Source organism: Myotis myotis, unplaced genomic scaffold, assembly GCF_014108235.1.
Source record: "Myotis myotis isolate mMyoMyo1 unplaced genomic scaffold, mMyoMyo1.p scaffold_m19_p_2, whole genome shotgun sequence".
NCBI classification, from domain to species: Eukaryota; Metazoa; Chordata; class Mammalia; order Chiroptera; family Vespertilionidae; genus Myotis; species Myotis myotis.
Window position 1 is genome coordinate 1668657 of NW_023416324.1, and position 21090 is coordinate 1689746.

The 21090-nt window shown below is 61.3% G+C and overlaps 1 protein-coding gene across 10 annotated transcripts in view; it reads right to left on the reverse strand.

The window, feature by feature from the left end:
• Positions 1 to 21090, reverse strand: part of ACOT7 (acyl-CoA thioesterase 7) — a 67445-nt gene that overhangs the window by 10443 nt on the left and 35912 nt on the right. For 2 of the 10 annotated variants that reach the window (XM_036348842.1, XM_036348841.1), the window contains exons 5-10: positions 16580 to 16694; positions 14857 to 14943; positions 14425 to 14505; positions 14026 to 14100; positions 5513 to 5629; positions 1494 to 1678 (exon numbers count right to left, since the gene is read on the reverse strand). In XM_036348842.1, the coding sequence (XP_036204735.1) occupies positions 1494 to 1678; positions 5513 to 5629; positions 14026 to 14100; positions 14425 to 14505; positions 14857 to 14943; positions 16580 to 16694 (660 nt within the window). Of the gene's footprint in view, positions 1 to 1493; positions 1679 to 3073; positions 3105 to 5512; positions 5630 to 14025; positions 14101 to 14424; positions 14506 to 14856; positions 14944 to 16579; positions 16695 to 21090 lie in introns of those variants that run through there. The other 8 variants (XM_036348845.1, XM_036348844.1, XM_036348846.1 and 5 more) reach the window with 7 other exon arrangements.

The following is a 21090-nucleotide window of genomic DNA, read 5'->3' on the forward strand; positions in this document are numbered from 1 at the left end:
CACACGAGCAGTGGAATCTTCCTCAGGGGAAGATAATGGCCTCAGTGTGGGGTAAATCGGTGTGAGATGCCTGCAGAGGCCCCGTGGAGAGACAGAGCTGGCAAAGTCGAGGTGGGAAGGGCACAGGCGGGACCTGTCGGAGCCTCATGCTTAGGGGGACTGTGGGGTGACCAGTGAGTCATTCCAAAGGCAGGGAGAGGCCAGCGAGTGCAGACGGAGAGCGTCCTTGGATGTGGCCACCCTGCTGGAGCCAGAGGCCGGGGGACTGGGAGGAAAGAGGTCCGGGACCCCCGAGTGTGGCGGGACGTTAGCACACAGGACAGATGCTGGGGGCAGCTTTGCTCACAGTAGGGCGCACGCATTTTTCAGAGAGCTCCCACTAAGTGCCAAGACTGTCCCAGGCCTAGTGATCCATTAGGAGCAAACCCGTCCCAGGCCTCAGGAGGCTCGGTCGGGGCCGGGGAGACGGACTATCAGCCAGCGACCGGCTACCCCAAGCCCCACGGCGGCCGGGCTCCAGAGGAAGCAGGGCAGGTATGAGAGGAGAGGGCGACGGGCACGTGGATGGGTGTCCTCTGAGGAGGTGACTGGGGGCTCCGGGTGGGGGGGGGAGCAGGCTGGGTGGGCGGCAGGAGCTTGGACTTTAGGCGACATGCACCAGACCCAGGGGCTCTCAGCAGGGAAGGGACCAGATGAAACAGCTGAGAGCCGCCACCTGGTGCTGAGGAAGGAGGCCATGGGCAGGAGGCTGTGGTGGCCCCGGTGCCACCAGGACGGGCAGGGGAGGGCGTGAGGGGTGGAGCCTGGAAAGTCTCCGGGACTGTGAGCACTGGGACCTCAGGTGTGCACAGCTGACAGGGCTGGGAGTTGTCAGGGGAGGAAGTCATTAAGGGCTCTGTTTACAGATAAAGCCCCAGTGAGCCTCCGCCCTCCCCATCGGGCCACAGCAGCCTCCGCATCGTGCTCATCTGAAGCTCAGCTGAGAAGCCGCCGTGGAGTGACCCGCGGGGGGCGGTGACCCACAGGGTCGGCCAGAGACTTTCCATCAGCACAGTGCGCCCCAGACCCCTCAGTGGAGAATCAAAGGTGGCCTCTCCTTGGTGGGAAACCACAGCCTGGATGGACACATCCAGCTCCGCCCCGTCTTTCCTATGGCCCCAGGCCGAGCCCAGCCAGGTGCTGAGGCAGCCCAGGGTCGGGGGTCCCCCGGGAGCCACCTGGGAGGGTCCTCCCTCCAGCACCTGCGCAGGGCAGGAGCCCTTGGCACGGAGCTCACCCCTGAGAGGAGCCCATGACGAGGGGCTCGTGAAGGGGTCTCCCTCGTGCTGTCTGCTAGCCCCCCCGCCCCTGCCCTCTGAGGGCCCTGGCGGCTGACCTACACCACAGCCAAGGCCGCTGGCTCAGGGTGTGGCGAGGAGGGCCCAGCTGCCCAGAATGGGCTCACGTGACTCAGTTTCCCCTGGGAGCCCAGGGAGCAACGCGGGGGCACTCACCACGAGCTGGGGCACTGGCAGCGACCTGCCCTCCTGGCTCAGGGACACGTAGGTGAAGAAGGCACTGGCCGCCCGGTAGCGCGGCTGCGTGTTGTCCACCACGGGGTCGGCGTCCACCAGGACCTCGATCTCCATGGACTTATTGCTCGTGAAGGTCATGCGCCCCGAGATGGTGATGACATAGCCTGCGAGCGGGACAGCGGGTTAGGAGGGCGAGGCTGGGGGGCGGGGCACAGGATCAGCGGACGGAGGACGCTAAGACACCGGGTTAGGCAGCACAGGCACTCTAATCACTAGGACGTTCACACGGCAAACCATTAGTACCCACGCACGTCCATCTCCTCGCGACAGGCAGACTCGTCTCATTCATGGAAGAAGTTAGTGGCATTGGGCCCTCCCCGAGGCCCCTGCGCTGGGAGTGGCAGTGTGTGCGGGGGGGTGGGGGGGGGAATGCCTCCTCACTCCTGCCCCTCAGGGCAAGCCCCACCCACCTGCAGGCAGCCCTGGGGAGCTGGCTCCGTCCGGAAAGCTAAGGCCCAGTCTGCAACCTGCACTGTCCATGCTGTGGCCTTGTGTGCCCACTGGAGCCACAGAGCGGCTCCCCACGCTGCTCAGCACTACAAGGAACCTCCTTCACGTCCCCCCACCCCCCACCCCCAGCTCCCTGGCTGCCATGTCCCAGATGCCGGTCTGAAGGGCTCGTGCCATTGGGTCGGGCCAAGCTGCCACACTGACCGGGGTCCTGCGTCCCTGAGCACTGCCTGCGCTTCAGCCCCAGCACACGGCCACCTGCGTCCAGGCAGGACCTGCGGCCCCTCCTCTGAGCAGGGACATCTGCCTCCTGAGACCCCGTCCTGGTCAGAGGCCGCGCGCTCACCACCTCCCCGCGGTCTCCCTTGTGGAGTATGACGAAGTCTAAAGTCACGTGTCCCCATAAGTATCCCGGTGTCCTCTCTCCCTCAACCCGACCCCTCCAGACTTCCCACGCCTGGGGTCACGAGCTCCCCCCTGGCAGTCGCTGCTGGGCCTTGCGCCCCTCTCTGCCCCTCGCCTCCAGGTCACGAGCTCTTCCCTCCACCAAATCCCTCCACCTCCCGGAGCAGCCACCATGGGGACGGCATGGAAGGGCCAGGTGCTGAGCCGCGCGCCTGGCGGTGGGAAGCGGGAGGCGCTGGCACAGCCACGACCACCCGATGGGCTATTCAGGACCACGTGGAGCACTAACCCCTGGGCTTCCAGGGGAAGAGCCAACACCTGGCCGTGCCTCCCACATGTGGCCGTACCCGCCCCCCGTACACCGCCCCCTCCCCCATGGCCTCACTCTGGCCTGGCTCAAGGAAATGCCTGCCAAGGCCGGCCGCACGGCTGGGACCTGCTCCCCGAAAGCAGTGCTGGCTGTGGGGACCCTCCGTGCCCCTGGGAGCCTGTGTCCCAGCTCCAGGCATGTTCAGAGACCCCAGAAGACAGACAGGTCGGGCAGCATGGCGACTGTTAGGGGAGTGAGCAGGCTACAAGCAGAGCAGTTATTCCAGGTTATAAAGTTCCAGAATGTTCCATGCCACATTTAACTGCATACTTACAGGGAGCTCTGCGGGTTGGGCACAGCCATTTCTGGGGGAAGGAAGGCCACGTGGTCAATGACGGTGGCATTACAGGGGACGGTCACACACAAGCATCCAGGGCACACCTGGGTCGCTCCTGGTGATGGCCAGACGGACTGGTCAGCCAGGCCCGGCTCCCGAGGCCCCGCCCGAGTCCCCAGCTCCTGCAGCCGGACCCGCGCCAGAGCCTGGGGCTTCTCGAGGGACAAGGCCCCATCTCCCTCCGAAAGAGGAAGAGGCTGGGGGCTGGCGCTGAGTGTTCTCCGACTTTCAGGAGGGAAGCGATTCTGTCCTGTAAGTGGCACTGAGGCCGCCTTCGGCAGCCACGGGTCTCATGACAGCCACGGGGGACGCTGACCCTCGGTGCCCCGCGCAGGCATGGAGGATGGACCCGTGAGGCTGTGCTCATCGCCCGCCGAGGCTGACACCCAGGCCGAGGGCGGATGTCGGCCATGTTCACACCTGGTGGTGAGAAGGCCCCAGATCCGAACAGCCCCCGTCTCGCTGGGCGGGTGAGGGCACGTCGCACCAAGCACTTAGCACGCCTGGCGCCCAGCGGCGAGCGGGGTCGGGGTGAGAGCCAGGCCGGCGGGGTCGGTGGCTGCGCCTGAACCCCTCGCCAGTTTGTCTCTAAGTCACTGCTGAGCTGCCGCAGTGCACGGCCGGCGCCTGGCAGTGCCCACCCGCTCCCCCAGCAGATGGGCAGACATCAGCAGGATGCCAGGGTTTGGAAAAACAAATAGAATAATAAAAAACTGCTCTTGCCAGGACTGCAAAGTTGCCAAATATTTCAAACTTGAAGAGCAGCTCAGCGTTTAAGCTCCAAACAGCCATGGCTGTGCACGTTCTTAAAAGGCACGGAACCCCTGCAGTGATGTTGGTGTTTCTGACATCACACACCCAGAGCCCTTTCTAGAAGGTTCCTCGTTTCCCACAGTCATTCTCCACAAGAAAACTTTGGCTTTTGGTTCCCACACCCAAGGCTCCAAACCATCCCATCACAGGGACCTGTTTTCTCCCTCGCCTGTTCTCCACGGCTGCCTGGGCATTTTCACTTCTCAGTTAAAAATATTCAGAAACGGAGCAAGTGACCTGTGGGAGCGCAGGACGTGGGGGGGCGGGGGGAGGGGGCGGCAGCAGCGCCGGCTGAGGCCTCCGCCCGTGGAATTGGACACAAACGCACAATTCTGTGTCTGAGGCCATGTGGCCAGGGCGCTGCCAGCGCTGAGCCCTCCACCCGGGCGTGACTGTGGACAGAGCCGTGGCGCAGAGCAGGGAAGTGCTTTTCTCCGCCGCGGTTCCCAGGGCACCGGAGCCACCGCACAGGGCGGGCGCCATGGGCCGGCGTGGTTCCCCTGTGGATCCTGAAGCCCCTCGCGGTCCTGTCCCCGGGAGTCGCTCTAGAGAGAGCGGCACGGCATCCTTCACCGAGTTCCCGCGCTGTCCCCGGGGCCCTGGAGGGCGAGCCAAGGACAAGGCTCGCGTGTTTGGGGCAGATCCCTTTTCCCGAAGCCCGAGCCCAAGGTCAGCAGCTTAACTCGCACTCGATGCCGCCAGGGCGGGGAGGAGACCCTCTGCCCTTCCCGTCACCCGCGCTGGTGCTCGGGCCAGGTGCTGCAGGGGCGTCACCCGCGCTGGTGCTCAGGGGCCAGGTGCTGCAGGGGCGAGCACCCCAGGGCCTGGGAGGCCCCCGCGGCTCGGACGCGGCATCGCTCCGGCCAACAGGCTGCTTTCGCGGCGAGCCTCGTTCAGAATCAACGCCGCCTGAACCCCAGCGAGTGCTGCTTCCCAGGGCGCAGGGCCTCACCTCCGAAGACACCACAGGACAGAATGGCCCCGTGCCGAGAGGGGACACTGGCTGCCGTCTCCACAGCAGCAGCAGGTGAGACGGGCCAGGGGAACTGCGCCCGCACAGGCCACAGGCAGAGGCACGAGAGACGCAACTCGGTTTCCAGGCCGGGTCACCGGGCGGCACTGGTGTCGGGAAAACGAGCCAGGCCAGCACTGCCCCTGGGGCAGGCTGCGGGGGCTCCTCTGCACCGAGCCTGCTGCTTACCCCACAGACCACCCGCTCCTCCCGGAGAGGAGAGCAAGGCAAGCGACGGCCGGCTACAGTGAGCGTAGCATCTCCGCGGGCTCCGCACACTCCGCGCGTGGGGCGCTTTAAGAGCACGAGTTTCTGCTGCTCCAGCAGGACGAAGGCTCCCATCCCGTCGGAGGGACAGCCTTCACCAGAATGAAGTCATTTCAGCGAACCCTGGGCTTCAGCTGCCTCCCCAGGACAGAGCGCGAGCCTGGCCTCCTGCTTCCCGTGGCGAATGGGCAGACGCCAGGGCCACCCTGGTGTGAACCAGAAGCTAATGGCGCCAGGGCCCCAGGCAGCCGCAGGCACCCTCCCTGTGGGCAGAGCGCTGTTACCTTTTCTGATCTTGTCGTGAAAGTTGATGGCGTCCACAGAAGCTGTGACTATGTTGGTCTTGCAGTGCCGTGCGGCCACGATGCCGGCCACCTCATCCATGAGCTTCATGGTGACGCCTGCGCAGAAAAGAGGCACGAGGCAGGTGAGACGGGGCAGGGAGCTGCTTCCCACCAGGGAACAAGGTGTGAACACCAAGCCCTCCCAGCTCCCACCAGCGGGGGGCTGCACGGCGCTGGGGGCGGGCAGGCACGGGGACTGGTGAGGCTGATGGAAGCCTGGCTTCCTCAGGAGCTTTTTAAAATTGTTTTTAAATATGTTTTGATTTTAGAGAGAGAGGAAGAGCAAGATAGAAACATTGATGAGAGAGAAACATCAATGGGCTGCCTCCTGCACGCCCCCTACTGGAGATCCAGTCTGCAGCCCGGGCGTGTGCCCCGACCGGGAATTGAACTGGGGGCCTCCTGATACTCGGGACAATGCTCAACCACTGAGCCACACCGGCTGGGCCTCCAGGAGCTTTTGAAAATGACCCCAGCTGAAGTTCTAGGTCAATAACAAAATACAGTCCTTTGTCCTGCCCTCTCCAGAGATGTCTCCTGCCAGGACAGTGTCCTTCCTGAGTGGCTGCACCAAAGTCAGGTCCCAGTGCGGGTAGGACGTGGCGGAGTCGGACCCTCAGAGCTGCTGGGGATGGAAAGTGGTGCGACTGCAGCCACTTTGGAGGGAAGTGGGTTTCACCAAAGGCCAATTCCGCGCCACACGAGGCAGCCAGCCCACCCCCAGTGCACACCCGCGAGAACGGAAAGCATGTCACACCCCTGCGTGCGGATCTCATGACGGCGTCTCCCAGCAGCCAGACCGGGATGTCCCCCCACCAATGAGGGGACGAAGGACTGAGCCCACCTGTGCAATAAAAACAAAGAACCAACACTCTACACATGGGTGAGCCTGAAAACACGACGCTGAGCGAGAGAAGCAGGCACAAAGGCCAGGCGCTGCGTGGCTCCATGCATGCAAGGTGCCGGGACAGGCAGGTCCCGAGACAGGAAGTAGGTCGGTGGTTGTCCGAGGCTGGGGAGCAGAGGGGGGGAAGGGCCTGCTCATGGGTATGAGTGTCTCTTTGGGGTTGACAATGCTCTAAGTTGCTTGTGGTGGTGGCAGTGTAGCTGATTACACTGAAAACCAGTGACTGGTGGTGAGTTGTGAGGTCTGTGACTTCCTCTCAACAAAGCTCTTCTAGAAAACACAGTCAGAAAAGCAGGCTGCACCGGGCTGGCCCTGCCTGCTGGACAGAATCCCGACAGCACACCTGCTAGCTCCCGCCCCCGACCTCGCACCCCAGCACAGCACGTGATGCTTGTTTCACATTCACAGCTTAAACATGCCCTTCGGTTGCGCTACTGAGACTGTCCCCAGGAAAGCAGCAAAGGGTACTGGTCAGCTCACAGCTCCCGGAAATCTTAGTCACAGACCCACCCAGGACACAGGGGCTCCCGGTCGGAGAGGCAGAGCCAGCCCCGGCCTGGGAAAGCGGGCTCCCAGGGAGCCTGCAGGGAGGGGCGGCAGACCAATGCCGACGCCAGGCCACCCGGACGAGGGCCCGAGCCACCAGCCTGGGCTCTGGTGTGTACGAGGAGCCTGCCCATGTGTAGACATGGGATTCGTTACCGCTTTGCCGAGTGGGGAAAACAAAATAAATACCAGGTCACGGAGAGGCCAGGAGCTCGTGCTGCCCCGCGGCCGCGGCTGAGCCTCCGGGCCTCACAGGTATTGGGGGACGCCGCTTCCCAGGACGTGGAGGCAGGGAGGCCGTCTCCTCTCCGCGTCTGCATACTGAGCATTTCCAGAATAAAAAGGGTTGTTTTTTGTAACGAGTGTCCTTGACTTTAAGAAAGTGGGCTTCCATTACCACGACTCTCATGGAAGGTGCCACTGAGGACCACGGTGCTTGGCTCGGTGGGTGGCGGGCGCCCCACTCGGTCTGCTGAGGTGTCAGCATCCCCTCTTCCAACTAAGGCAAGGCTCAGGCCCGGAGGTCAGCGCTGGAGGGAGTGCAGTGAGCCTGCGGTGGGGGAGTGAGTGCTGGCCGGCCAGACAGCAGCCGGGGCGGGCCCAGCGCTGTCCGCGTATCACAGCAGGAGCCGGAGGCACAGAGGCCACAGAGCTCGCGCAGGAAGAGTGGGACCAGCCCACGACCACGGGCACGAGGCCACACGGCGCTGCCTCGCCATCCACGACTGCGAGGCGGGGCTCCAGGTGGATTCCGAGCTGCGGGGCGACTACGGAAAGGGGCGCTCAAGGCCACGGCGACTGGGGGCAGCGCGATGGCCTGCAGGTGGAAGGCCACGGGCTGCGCGGCCAGCTCCGGCCACCAGGCGCGTCATCGGCCAGGGGGTCAGTTGGGGCAGGAGGGAGGGCGAGGAGGTGGGACAGGAAGGAACCCTGAGCTGGAATGAATGTTTAGAACAGAAGATACAATGAGCCCTCTCTGCGTTCCTGTAGGAGGGGCCGGTGAGGATGGAGGCGTGAGTGGAAGGAGTCAGAACCAGCCCTGGGAGCGCGGGTGAGGCCCCATTGACCGGAAATGCCAGTGGGGGTCCCACAGGCCTCACTGTTCCTGAGAACAGCGCAGGGCCGAGTGCGCCAGAGCGTGGCCGCGAGCCCGGGCGGACGGGAGGCGTGAGCCGCTGGGCGCTCCCGCTGTCAGCCCGGCAGCCCCGGCCCAGCACCCAGGCCTCTGCGTCACGTGCGACAGAGCCCTCTGAGGCAGCACTGAAGCTCTCCGTGTAGCGAGCCCTACAATCTACCCTGATTACCGGGGTTCGCCATGTGAACTATGACGGCGAAAGTGTAGACCTGCTCCTCGAACACTGCCCTCATCAGGGTTAGAAAGAAAAAAACAAGACTTGCTTGGCCACTAACATATAGACAAACATCGGCACCAGAGGTAACGTCTAACTGCCTACAGGCTTGTTTTTTGAAGTATCAACAGCGCGCTGAGTGGCCTGAAAGAGGCTTCATTGTCTTTCCTGGGCCCGACTGGCTGACGGGGCCACGCTTGCCGACAGACCCACAGCAGCCGCGCTGTGGGCGGCGACTTGAAATGCCCCATTTCTACGTTTAATTCTGGGGACGGAGTGTGGGGCCAGCCCCTGAGATGAAGGCAACGGTAGTAAGTGCAGCCATGGTGAGGAGCCCCGTGGTGACCACAGGGTCACTCCAGGGGCCGAGTGACAGCCTCCTCCCCAGACAGTCTGGCCTCCCTCCCAGGCGCCACACGGACCTGCGGGCACCTCTGTGCACCGGACCAAGGGCTGAGGAGCACTAAAGGTAATCAATAAGGATGATTTTTGGCAATTAATGGGCAGTGATGATAGGTAAAGATGACAGGTTTCTAACATCAAAACGTCAAAAGCGGGAAGTCTGCAGAGGCCTCGGGCACAGCCGGACCGTGGCTCCTGTGGGCCGAGCATCACAGACCAGGGGCCGGGGGAAGGGCCGCCACATTTGGTCGCTCACTGTCCGAGGGAATTTGAGACAGTCCCTGTTAAATCTGCCGGCTGCTGGGTGGGGATCAGTGCCTGCCCGTTGTGAGCAAGGAGGCAGGGGAAGGAGGGCAGGCGAACCCTGCATGGAGCCGGGACCAGGCCACCGTGTGTGCAGGAGCCCCATCCCCCCCCCCCCCCCCCAGCTCTGGGGAGGTGGCAGCCTCACCCGATTCCATGCACGGTCAAGGTCACATCTTTGAAGGCCAAGAACCATTCCACTGGTGTCCATTTCCTCAAAGGAGTCTAGACTGAAGTTGGGGGTGAAGGCTAATCCTATATAATAAAAGGCTAATATGCAAATTGTTCCCTCGGGAGTATGATGGCTCACTATGGTGTGCACTGATCGGGAGCGGTGCAGAATGAAGGAAGGGCCTGGCCGGCAGCCAGCAGCCGGGGGAAGGAAGGACCCAATCGGCCCTGATCGCCAGCCAGGCCTAGGGACCCTACCTGTGCATGAGTTTCATACATTAGGCTTCTAGTCTATAATAATAAAAGTATAATATGCTAATTAGACCGCACGTCCTTCCGGACAAAGCTGGGGTTGCAGCGGGATCGAGGCAGCTGCCGTGGCTGCGAGGGAGGGTCCAGGCAGCCGCTGCAGCTGCAAAGGCCTACTCTTGCATGAATTTCATACATTTGGCCTCTAGTATTTAAGAATTCTATGTTCAGCCCAGCCCGTGTGGCTCAGTGGTTGAGCATCAACCTATGAACCAGGAGGTCACAGTTCAATTCCTGGTCAGGGCACACGCCTGGGTTGTGGGCTTGATCCCCAGTGGGGGGCGTGCAGGAGGCAGCCAATCAGTGATTCTCTCTCATCATTAATGTTTCTATCTCTCTCCCCCTCTTTTCCTCTCTGAAATCAATAAAAATATATTTTTTTAAAAAGCATTCCATGTTCGTGATGTTGAGTAGGAAAGGTCCTGCAGGGGCCATCTACCACGTGTGTCCCTCACGATCGCAGCTAAAGCAGAAGCAGGCGAGTTAATCTGGCACCAAAGGCAGGGGACCAGCAGGCTGGACAGATGTTCTCATGCTGGGGGCCGACCGTGTCTCCCAAGCAAAGCGCTCCGAGTTCCCAGAGGGAGGCCCACCCCCGCGGAGGAGGGGCTGCTGAGAGGACCCGAGGCTGGAGGAAGCCAGCTCCTGGGACAGGGGTCAGCGGCGCCCTCTGACCAGGGAGCAAATCCCACTGCCCGTGTCTACGCGGGAGCGCCGCTCAGCGAGGCCACAAAACTGGAAAGCGCCTGTGCCTCCCTCTGTATTGTTCGGTGAAATCAATTCCTCCCACAAGTGCAAACACTGCGTCTGTCTCCACAGCCGCCCACCAGAACCGCGCCCAGAGCATCTGCGCAGGAGGCTCCCCCGACCCAGCACCTCGCCGCCAGGGCCCGGTGAAGCTGGGCGGTGCCCGGCCTTGGGACCCCCGGGCAGCCACGTGTGCGCATGCTGCTCGGGTGGCGGCCCCTGCTGGCGCCCAGCCTGCCTCTGCGGTCCCTTCTCACACAGGGGCCGTCTCCACTCTTCCCAGCCCCTCATCCCACACGCTCATGTCTGCTCAGAGCCGGGCCCTGTGCCCAGTGCTGGGAAGCAGCCGAGAGAAAGACAGACCAAGTGCCCACCCAGTGAGCCTACATGCACGGGGGCGGGGGGGAGGGAACAGCCGACAGGAGACGCCTGCCAGGCCCTGATCTGATCCTAGAGGCAGAAGTGCTCCAGTTTAGGGGTCCCTAACCCCTCACGCCACGTTCTGGCAGTGGTGTGGGTTCCCTGCAGGAACATGGCCACCGCGGGCACCATGGGGCCCGGGCACAGTCCTTCCTCTGGGTGGGAAGAGCCCCCCGGCAGGCGAGGAAGGACAGCGAAGCGGAGCCACATGCCCGTGACTCTCACAGAGCAGCTGCCAACGGCCCGGGGCGCAGCCACCCGGCAGCACCACCTCCAGCCTCTTTCCGAAAAGTCCTTCCCGCACTCGGTGGACATTCCAGGTCCTGAGGACAGGAGAGGTGTGACCACCAGGAAGAGAAGCCGGACAAAACGTGTGCCAGGAGCAACGATGGGTCCTGAGGAGGGTGGAGGTGGCCTCGGCATGGGGGGCCCAGAAGCACCGGGGCAGGTGGGGTTTGGGCAGAGCAGAAAAGCCGGAGGCACGTTTCGGGAAACAGAGTCACGGGAATAAAGAGAGGCCCGTGGTGTGGGAGCCAAGACTGATCTGGCTGTGGGGGTCGGGGAGTGGAGACCCCCAGGTGGGACCCAGGATGGCAACGAGGGGTGAGGAGGGGCGGGCGGGTAGGGAGGGCTCTGACGGCTCAACATGCACAGATTGTATATATGGTCGTGAGGCTCTGCACCGGGGACCAGGTGGGGACCACGGAGATGGGGGGGCAGGGGGGCATCACCCCTGCCTGGCACACGGGCTGCGTGTGGAGCATTTACAGAGCGGCTGCAGGGGGGCAGGGCACACGAGGCGACACTGAGCCTTGCAGTACAAGCCCACAGCCACGTCATCTAGCGCTGGGCTTGGCTCGGCGCTGGCTGTTTACGTGGCATAAGCTGGAATTTCCGACGAGAGACGGCCTAGAGCCGCGAGCCCGCCAGCAGCAGCCGCGAAGGCTGCGAAGAGGGCTGGCCGGAGCGAGGGGGGACAAGGGAAGCTGTGCTTTGTCAAGAGCCATCTGGACCATTGCCACAGGATACTTGGGTTTAAAATAATTTTAAAATAAAAAATGAAGTGCCGAAGAAATATCCAAGGCTGCAGAGTTCAGGAGCGAGGAATTCCATGGACGCTGGCGTCCACCCGGGCTAACCCCCAGGAAGCCGCGGCCACCCCCCGCCCCCGGGCTGGCCAGGCCGCCGGACTTGGAAGTGTGTCTCCTCTCGGCCTCAGCTGGCCTGAGCAGGGACTGCCCAGCCCACATGGACACAGCCCGGAGGCCAGGCCAGGAGGGCCCCCGCGGGAAGCAGCCAGAGCCGGGGCAGCCGGGGGCCCCAGGGGGACACTCAGACAATGAGTCCAGGGACAGACGCGACGGCAAACCCCACCTGTTACCAAACGACCAAAGAGTGACGTTTCATGAGATAGTTAAAATCAAGACATAAAAACACATTTGAAAACAAACATGCCTACAAACAACAACAATGAAAAACTGTCTATTTCAGGTGAGGTTTTTTTTAAGCATTACTCATTCTATAGGCTGTTCCCTGACTGAATTCTCGCATTATCTGAGTTATTTTCACCACTGGATCCCGGGTGTTACTGTGCCATCTGGGAGACAGCCTTACCTCCTTTCTGCCAATTCCTGTGCCTGGAAATGTCTCCTCTTGTTTAGCTAAGTGGCTAGAATCTCCAAAACAAGGCCGCCCAGAACGGGGAGGGGGGGGCGCCCCCGCCTTACTCCTGAGCTCAGGGAAGGGCCTCCAGCCCTCTGATGGATTCCCGTCCTCAGCGCGTGTCTCATCGAGGATGGTGGCTGGGTGAGCCTGTAAGGTCTTGACTGTTGCACGTGCCGAAACCAGCCCTCATGCCCGGGTCACCCGCAGCCTGTACAGCCAACTCGGGGGAGGGGAGCACGGAGGGAAATGGCCTTTTAGGAGCTGAGGTCCCAGTACTTCCAAGAGGAGGAAGAACTCTGCCCAGTCACTCAGGACTCAGAGGGCAGATGCCAAGAGCCAAGCTGGCACCTGTAACCAGCCACGGAGCACTGCCAAGGCCTGTGTGTGCACATGTGTGCACGCATGTGCATGCATGCATGTATGCATGTGCATGTGTAAGTGGCAGGGTAGGAGCTAGGCCTCAAGATGGACTATCCAAAGTGTGAAAGTCACAGAAAACGGGACCAGGAGTTCACCAAAAGCACAAACACAGCACAGAGTCACTGAAAGGCCGAATGAGCACACGCCCCGGCCACTGTTCCCTCCTGCGGTGGCACCCACTCGACTCGAGCGTGGAGAAGACAGCCACTGAAATGCGTGTCCACCCGCCTGCCGACAGCAGTCCCCCTACAGGAAACGGGGCGACGGCGCTCCCAGTGTCGACCTCGTCCGCCACTCCTGCTGAATTACTGGCAATGTGCGAGACAACGGGTTTGGTAAAATTATCAGACTGTTTTTAAAACCGCGGGCACAAAAGCCCTACTGAAACTGGCATTGCACACACTTCTTAAACACACATTAACAGTGTGCCTGTATCCAATGGTGCAGCCTGGGCGCCGTCGGTGACATGAGCTCCGTGAGCTGCCGCTTCCGGGGTCCCGGCAGGTCTCCCACGGCCTGCACTGCACTGCGCCCCCCCACGCGGAGCCAGGAGACAGCACTGGTGTGGACTCTGCACCGAGCACGTGGCGATGGCGGGATGCCACATGCATGAACTTCCAACGTGTGGGCGAAACTAGCAACAATTGTAGCCCGAGTTCCACAGGCTTCAGGCAGGGTGCGCTCTGCGGGGCTCCGGGCCAGTTCTTTGAGTTACAGAAGCTGGGGCTTCTGGTGGGTAGGCTGGGAAGAGGGGGCTGCCCCCTCCCAGGAGAGGAACAGAGAGCTTACGAAGCCACAGCCGCACAAGCCATTCTGTTCCCAGGGCAGAGGGTCCTCTGATTGTCACAATACTCATGGGCCTGGAAAGAACTGTTCGTTATAAAATAGAGATTTCCTCAGGGAGGACCTAAGCTGACCAGATCTCAGGGCACTGCAGCGGCATTTAGTTGAAGAGGAAAGAATCATGAAATGGAAAAAAGCAGCAAAAGATCAGTTAAAAAAGAAATGACCTCCAGAAGCGTAGGTCAAATCAGGCCCACTATCCCAGCTCCTCACCCCGAATGTTACATGCACCTCTCATTCGGGGAGCCACCTGAGCGGCCTGTGCCTCTTCACTCTACGTGAGGCCCTGGAGCCAGTACGATGAATAAGATAAAGCCCTGCCCCTGCGGCATCCCGGGTAGAAAGAGCAATGCGACCCTGCAGCATGGTACCATTGGAGCCGGGTTTTGAAGGACGAATAGGAGTTTTCGGAGAGGAGAAGAAAGGAAGGCCTGGCTTCCGGGCAACTGGAAATGAGAGTGTGAATGAGTGACATTGAACAAGTGCCCGTTCTGCCTGGGAAGCAGGACTAGCTCCGTCCACCCGAGCAGCGCAGTGCAGCCCAAGCTTCCTCACCCACACACCACGGCCACGTTTCCGCGATCGTTTATGCCACGTAATGACCTTTCCCCTTATGCTTTTCTTTAAATCAGCTTATTTCTTGAAGTTTACTTTAATGCCATCGAAATGATAATATCCATTAATTTATGAGCTTGATGTATACTTAAATTTTCCCTAAATCACAAAAAATAATTATACATCATTCAAGTAACAAGTGTCCCTCCAAGAACCTGCGTCTAATAAGTCCTCTTGTGTGCCCGCCGTGTTTCCCCAGCTGGGAACTTCAAGGCCTGTGTTGTTTGAGCTGGAATCTGACCAAAGGAAAACATAAATGCAAACATCAGCGGCAAAAATGGCTTCTATCGGCCAGTTAGTGCGCCGTGACTTCACTCCTGAGGGTGTGGGCCCGGCCCGCCCACGGCAGCCCCTGCGCACGGGTGGCTGCGCTCCCAGGGGTGGGGTAACTCTATTAGGGCACTTCCATCTGACTTTCACTCCCAGTTTTACAAACAGTATTTCAGTACTTATTATGCAACTCCTAAAAGTTTAAATGTACGCTTCACTGAACAGAGAGCCTAAACTGGGTCAGAGAGCATGACTTCCGGGGAGTCATGAGGGCCTGGCGAGCGGGGGGAAGGGAGACGGCAGCCTGGGACCCTTACCTCCGTGCACGAAGCCGTGCAGCGTGCAGTCCGAAGGCCCCACCAGGTGGATCAAGCTGGACTGGCTGTAGCTGACCGTGTTCGGCTCTGGAATTGCAAAGGAGGCAGGTCAGGCCAGGGACAAACGGGTCTCCCGGCCGAACGTGTGACGGTGCTGCCACACCGGCGTGTGCGTGGTCCCCGGGCTGCCGGCAGCTTAGACCTGGGATCTCTAAGGAAAACTGTGGCCGCAGAACAGGCTGCAGGTGGCGAAGGGGAAGGCTTTCGAGGATTGATCAGCCACTCCGTTAGTGGGCCATCACGCCACCCTCTGGGGACAGCAGTGTCCCCAGCAAGGCCCTGCCCCAGCCACAGGCAGCCACCGAGCACCTGGTGGCGAGCCCCCAGGGCTGCATGCGACCCTCTGTGAGGAGCTCTTCATCTGACTCTCATTCCCGTATTGTAAACCGGCGCCGTCTTCAGGAATCGGCTGTGGAACCTCCCAAGTTCACCGTACACTTCACTCTGCACCACCGCGGCCTGGTGCCTGAGGCCCCCGGGCGGCCGGGCTCGCTGGGCGGCCTCCTGCAGGGAGCGCAGCGTCGCCGAGTCAGGAGCCGGGCGGAGGCGGAGGCAGAGCCCCTCCCGAGACGCCACGTCCGGAGGCTTCGTCCAGCCCCCCTTCGGCACGCGGCCCGTGGTCCTGGAGGGCGGGCAACTCCACCAGGGGGTGGGGTCTCGCCCACGGTTCCCGGGAAAGGCATGCGGTGTCCCCGGGACTGCAGTCCGTGCGGAGGACCTGCGGCCTCGGCCAGGGGTGTCCAGGCGGCCTGGGCTGGTGAGAGCCGCTGGGCCTCACGCCCGACGCGCCCTGCGAGGCCTGAGAAAAGGCCAGGACTCGGCGAGGCCCAGTCCCTCGTGTCACCTGTGCTCTGTGAGGGGCTGTGACAGTCCCTGCAGGTTAGGTGCACCCAGTGCCACGCCTATTGCCAGCCTCAGGGGCTCTGGGTGCCCAGACCCTGCCCGGGGGGCCGGGGGGAGGGGCACAGCCCAAGGAGCCACAAGGACGCCTGGACCATCAGAGAAACCCCAGGCAGCGCTGCCGGCCAAACACCCGGTTCCAAGCACCGTGTCCCCCGCCTGGCCTCTGCACACCCGGGCCCACCACCTGCTCTGGTTGGCTGTGTCCCGCTCAGAAAGGACAGGAAAGCCGCCGGCATAGGCCCCGCCCTGAGGGCGTCCCGGCAGCAGGCGCTCCTCTGCTTCGCTGCTAAGGGCTCGGGGTGGAGAGGCTGGAGGGAACATCTGTGACCTCCTGCGTGGGTTTGGGTGGACATTCTGTTAAAGCGGGACCACCCTGGACCTGAAGGATGAGGGACGGGCAGGCGCCGCCGGAAAGGGAGGCTGTGGCCCAGAGCTTTGTCGCCAACGCAAAAGAGCTGCTGTCACTCTGTCTGTTGCCCGTGCACACACGCTCCGGGGGCTGGGGGACCCGCAGGAGCCGGTCTCTGCGGGCAGTGGAGCCCATGTGGCACACAGGCCCCGGGCAGTGCTCGGCCTGAGCCTTTTCCTACGGGACCCCCGCACCGAGGCCTCCGGGGACTTGCCTGGTCCCCCATCACCCCAGCTGCCTGGAACCGGGAAGGGCTCGGGATGGCGCACTAACCCCAGGAGGACGTCACGGACCGGCGCCTTGTCACCTGCCAGCGGACATCAGCCATCCACCCCGGGCCACCCGCTGTACCTGGGTTCAGGCCGGGCTGGACGATGTCCCCGTTCCTCCACTTGGTCTCCATGCGCTCCAGCTTCTGGGCCTCGTAGCGCCTGCGGCCCTCCTCCTCCTGCTCCTGCCGGGAGTACTGCGGGGCAGACAGGGGGTCAGCCGGCCGCGGGGCCCGGCTCTCCTTTCTCTAACTGGCTCCATCCTTCCTCTGATAACACACATTTTTATGAACAACAGCATCACAGAGCGGGAGAAGATCTCAGGCAGCCCTCCCCTGCCCCCCGGCCCGAGATCAGATCCTGCCTGAATTATTCTCATGCCCATCTGCATAGAGCAGTTCTATCATGCTGTTCATGGACTTTAAAAGTCACAGTATTAAAAAAAAAGTAACAGTACTCCCCTCTTGCTGTATCAACATAATGCATGCGGTGGAGCCATTAAAAAGGGGCATTCAGCGTGCTCCCAGTTTTCTTCCTATTAAAACAAGCTCAGCCCTCATTTACCACCCGCCCCTCCTTCCTATTCGTTCCTGGGCACAGAGCTCAGCATCCAGGCCACACCCACTCTCCAGATACCGGTGCCCTGAGTGCCCCTCCCCCACCCCCCACACCTGGCAGCCCGGCTCTGCTGCCCCCTGGCCTGCCAACAGGCTGCATATTGTGAGGAATGTGCAGGTGAAGCTAAGACGGCCCCGCTGAGGCCCAAAAGCTGGGGCTCCGAGTCCTTTGGGCTAAAGGGGGGTATTGCGCCCTCCCATACCCATCGTCCTTTGCTGTGTAGGGGAGACCCCCAGGGACCCCTCAAAGAGGCCCCAAGTGGGCCCACGGCCCCTCTGACTGTCCACTTCCCCAGGTGCCCTCTCCGCCTTGCTGACCACAGCCTGGCCACTCTTTTTTTTTTTTTTTTTAAGGGAGAAAGAGAGAGAGAGCAACTTTGATCAGCTGCACCGTGTACACCCCCGACTGGAGATCAAGCCTGCAAACCAAGCTTGTGCCCTGACAAGGGATCGAACTGGCGACCTATTGGTGCACGGGGTGCCACTCAACCAACTGAGCCACAGAGGGTGGGCCCTGGCCACTTCCTTTTGATTAGCCCCGCCTTCTGCCCTTTCATTGGCTCAACCAGCATCGCAGAAAAGCCAATGAGCTCAGGGCCCTTGGGCTCCTCTGCCACGCCCCCACCGCACCATCGAGTCCCCACTCCACCAACGCCCCCTCCCGTTCCCCGGCCCCAAGCCCATCGGCTTAAGCAGATCCAGTTCAGAGGGCACTGCAGCCTCTTTCAAAGCCGCTTTAGGGGCTGCCCTCTGGGCTCTGCGCCGCGGGTGCGCAGGGTCTGAACACCATTCCGTTATCTCGGCCTTCAGAGCCCGCCTCCACAGGGGCTGCGAAAGGAGCTGAGTGGTTTGTTCAAGAGAAACGAACTGGAGTGTTCAGCTGCAGGGGACCACTCAACCTGGCCCTCCATAAACACTGGGTTCCCAGCCCCCAGCCATGGCTGCGAGGGAGTCTGTGCCGGCCTCGGTCGAACCCGCTGAGCTTCGCTGTCCTCAGGAAATGCCTTTTCAGAGACTAAAGAGCCGCCTCCCGGGGTAACATAGGGCCCGGCCTCCGGTCAGAGGGGACGGATGGAGGCCGCATCCTGACCCAGGCTGCGAGGACAGGGAAAACGCACCTCCTCCCAAACGCTTCCCTGCTGGCTCTAAATCTTGGGGAAAAATCACTAGAACATTCTAGTGATGGGCTGGCACCCAACTCTCACCTCCAAGAGCTCAACACACCCACTGATGTGAAGCAGAAGACAGCTCAGCCCAAAGGTCCAGGCCGAGTGTGGGCAGCTCTGTACGGGGGTGGGAGGGGGGTGGGGGCTGGGGGGGAAGAGGGGGTCACGTCAAAGGTTCCGGGGAAAGGCACCCCGGTGTCCCCTGGGACTGCAGTCAATGCAATACCTATGGCCTTGACCTAGGGGTGTCCTTCGAACCTCCTAACTCAAGCAACGTCAAGACCACGAGAAAGCCAAATGTCCATTCTCCAGTGGCCACTAGGCCACAGCTGCCCCGCCAGCCACCAGCGGCCGCCGTCTCCCCTCAAGGGCCTGAGGTCCCTGTTCCCTGGGGAAAAGGTGGAACAAGGTGGCAAAGTCCTGCACCGATGACCCTGCACAGGGCAAGAGGCAGACATGCAGTGCACCCACGAGTGCAAGTGTGTGAGAGGGAGGGATGTGTCAGATGTGTGCCTGAGGTACCATATGCGTATGTGGCGTGGGATATACATGTATGTAATATGCATGCATACACGCAAAAGGACTCCGGCTGGCTACACTGCGGGGTCTGGACCGACCGCAGCACCTCCAGGGTGTGTGCAAACGCCCAACCAGGACGGAGGCTGGGCCCGGCCATGAAAACAGACGACATTTCAAATCGACTGAGGGCTTCTGCGTGGGCCTCGCCCGTGTGGGAGGAAGCAGCTCAGACCCACCGTAGCAAGGGCTGCGGCTGGGAGCCGTGTGGCTCTCCCGTCTGGAGCCTCTGCTTCCGCTCAGAGGGACGGCGTCCACACAGCCCTCTCGGAGGGCAAGGCTGGTATTTGTCTCATCAATCCCGCTAAACAAAGGCAATGCGGAAGCCACTGGGGCTCCTCCAGGAGGAAGGCGAGCAGGGGAGAGGGGCGGGGGGGGGGGAGCTGCCCTGTCCCTGTGGGGAAGGGACAGGAGCCAGCAGAGCCGGACACTGCCCCTCCCTCAACTGACCAAAACCCAGCAGCACAGCACGTGGGCCCCGAGGAGCCAGAGAAGCAAAAGCTCGTGTTCGTCCCAGAGTCTCCCTTCAGTGTCGCCCCTTTAAGAAGTATCATATGGCCCAGCCAGCGTGGCTCAGTGGTTGAGCGCCGACCTATGAATCAGGAGGTCACGGTTCGATTCCCAGTCAAGGTATAAGCCCCGATTGTGGGCTCAGCACCCAGTCGGGGGCATGCAGTAGTAGCTGATCAATGATTCTCTCTCATCATTGATGTTTCTATCTCTTGCTCCCTCTCCCTTCCTCTCTGAAACCAATAAAAATAGAAAAATTTTTAAAAAGTATCATATGGCGCTGAAGCCAGAGACACGGCCTGCTAGAGATTTCTAAATTCTGTAGCATCTGAAATTAAATCAGTAAAAATAATTGTGTTGGAATATTTACATGGGATGTGGCTAATTCAGCACCAAGGACTTCATGGGAAAGATGAAAGCGAGGGAGGGACACAATTTCTAACAAGGACAGTCACTGCGCCTCAAACTCTCCTGGTTCTTGGGTCTCAAGACCCCCAGTTAGTGCGGCCGGAAAGTGAGGCGCTCCCACACATGGGCAGACAGAGCCCAGCTGGGCGGGATGAGGCGGGGAGGGGCCCGCGGGCAGGCTCTGGCCGCAGTGTGGTCACATTCCTGTCCCCCGGAACCTGCGCACATGGCCCCGTTTGGAACGAGGGTCTGTGCAGGTGCAACGAGCTGAGGTCACACAGAGCAGGACGGGCCTGAGTCAGGTGACTCGTGTCTGGATAAGAAATAAGGAGCCTCCCTCTCTCACATACAGGAAGGGCCATGTGCCAACGGAGGCAGAGCTCCGAGTGATGTGGCCGCAAGCCAAGGAATGCCAGGGTCCATAGCTGTCTGGTTCCAGTCCGTTATTTAAAAACGTGTTCTGTACGCATCTCGACGGCAGGAAGGAGCCCTCGCGCAGGGCACGTGCCTCGAGAGCCCGGATCTGGTTCCCTCTGAACTGCTTTCTCCCCGCAGGCGTGAGAGCAGAGAGCAGTGGCTCTCACAGACGAGCCATTCACGCGTGTCCTGGGGACAGCCAGCCACACGGCAGTTACAAGAGGAGGAGGTGAGGGAGCAATTGTGGGGAAGGAGCCCCGAGCTGCCCGCTGACCCTGCTTCCCAGAGGCCCCCAGGAACAGACACGACGAAGCCTCTCCATGCAAAGATGCGTCTGCCCACAGCAGCCGCCCAGAGGAGCCAAGGGCTGTCTAAGCTCAGGTCCTCAGGGGCCCAGAGGGGCTGAGGGGCAAGGCTGGCCTAGGCAAGGCTGGCCTGGGCAAGGCTGCCGGCGGTCCTGGCTCTCAGCTCATGAAGATTCGTGAACAGAAACCTCGTGAAATTGGAGGTGGAGGGCTCCCCTGCCTTCACTCACCCGCTGCCCCTCAGGGAGAAACACTCGCCATCTCCCACAGGAAGGCCTATTCTAGCCACTACTCCAGCAGGAGGGGGGATCTTCTCCTCGCCTGGCAACCACTCAGCCAATGAGAAGCAGCCACACTCTGGACTCCCAGCAGCCCCTCTGCACCCCCCTTCCCTCTATAAGAGAGCCTGCCTCTCCTCTGTTCTCTGGACTTGTGGGTGGCGCCAATAGACAGTGTGTCCCTAATTGCCATTCTTTGCTGTTCCTGAGTAAACCCAGTTTGGGGAGAAATGTCCAGCTGTCTGTCTGTCTAAGGTCAACAGGCAGGAGGACCCTCACCAGGCATGGCCGTCGCCTGCCTTTTGTCCGGTCAGAG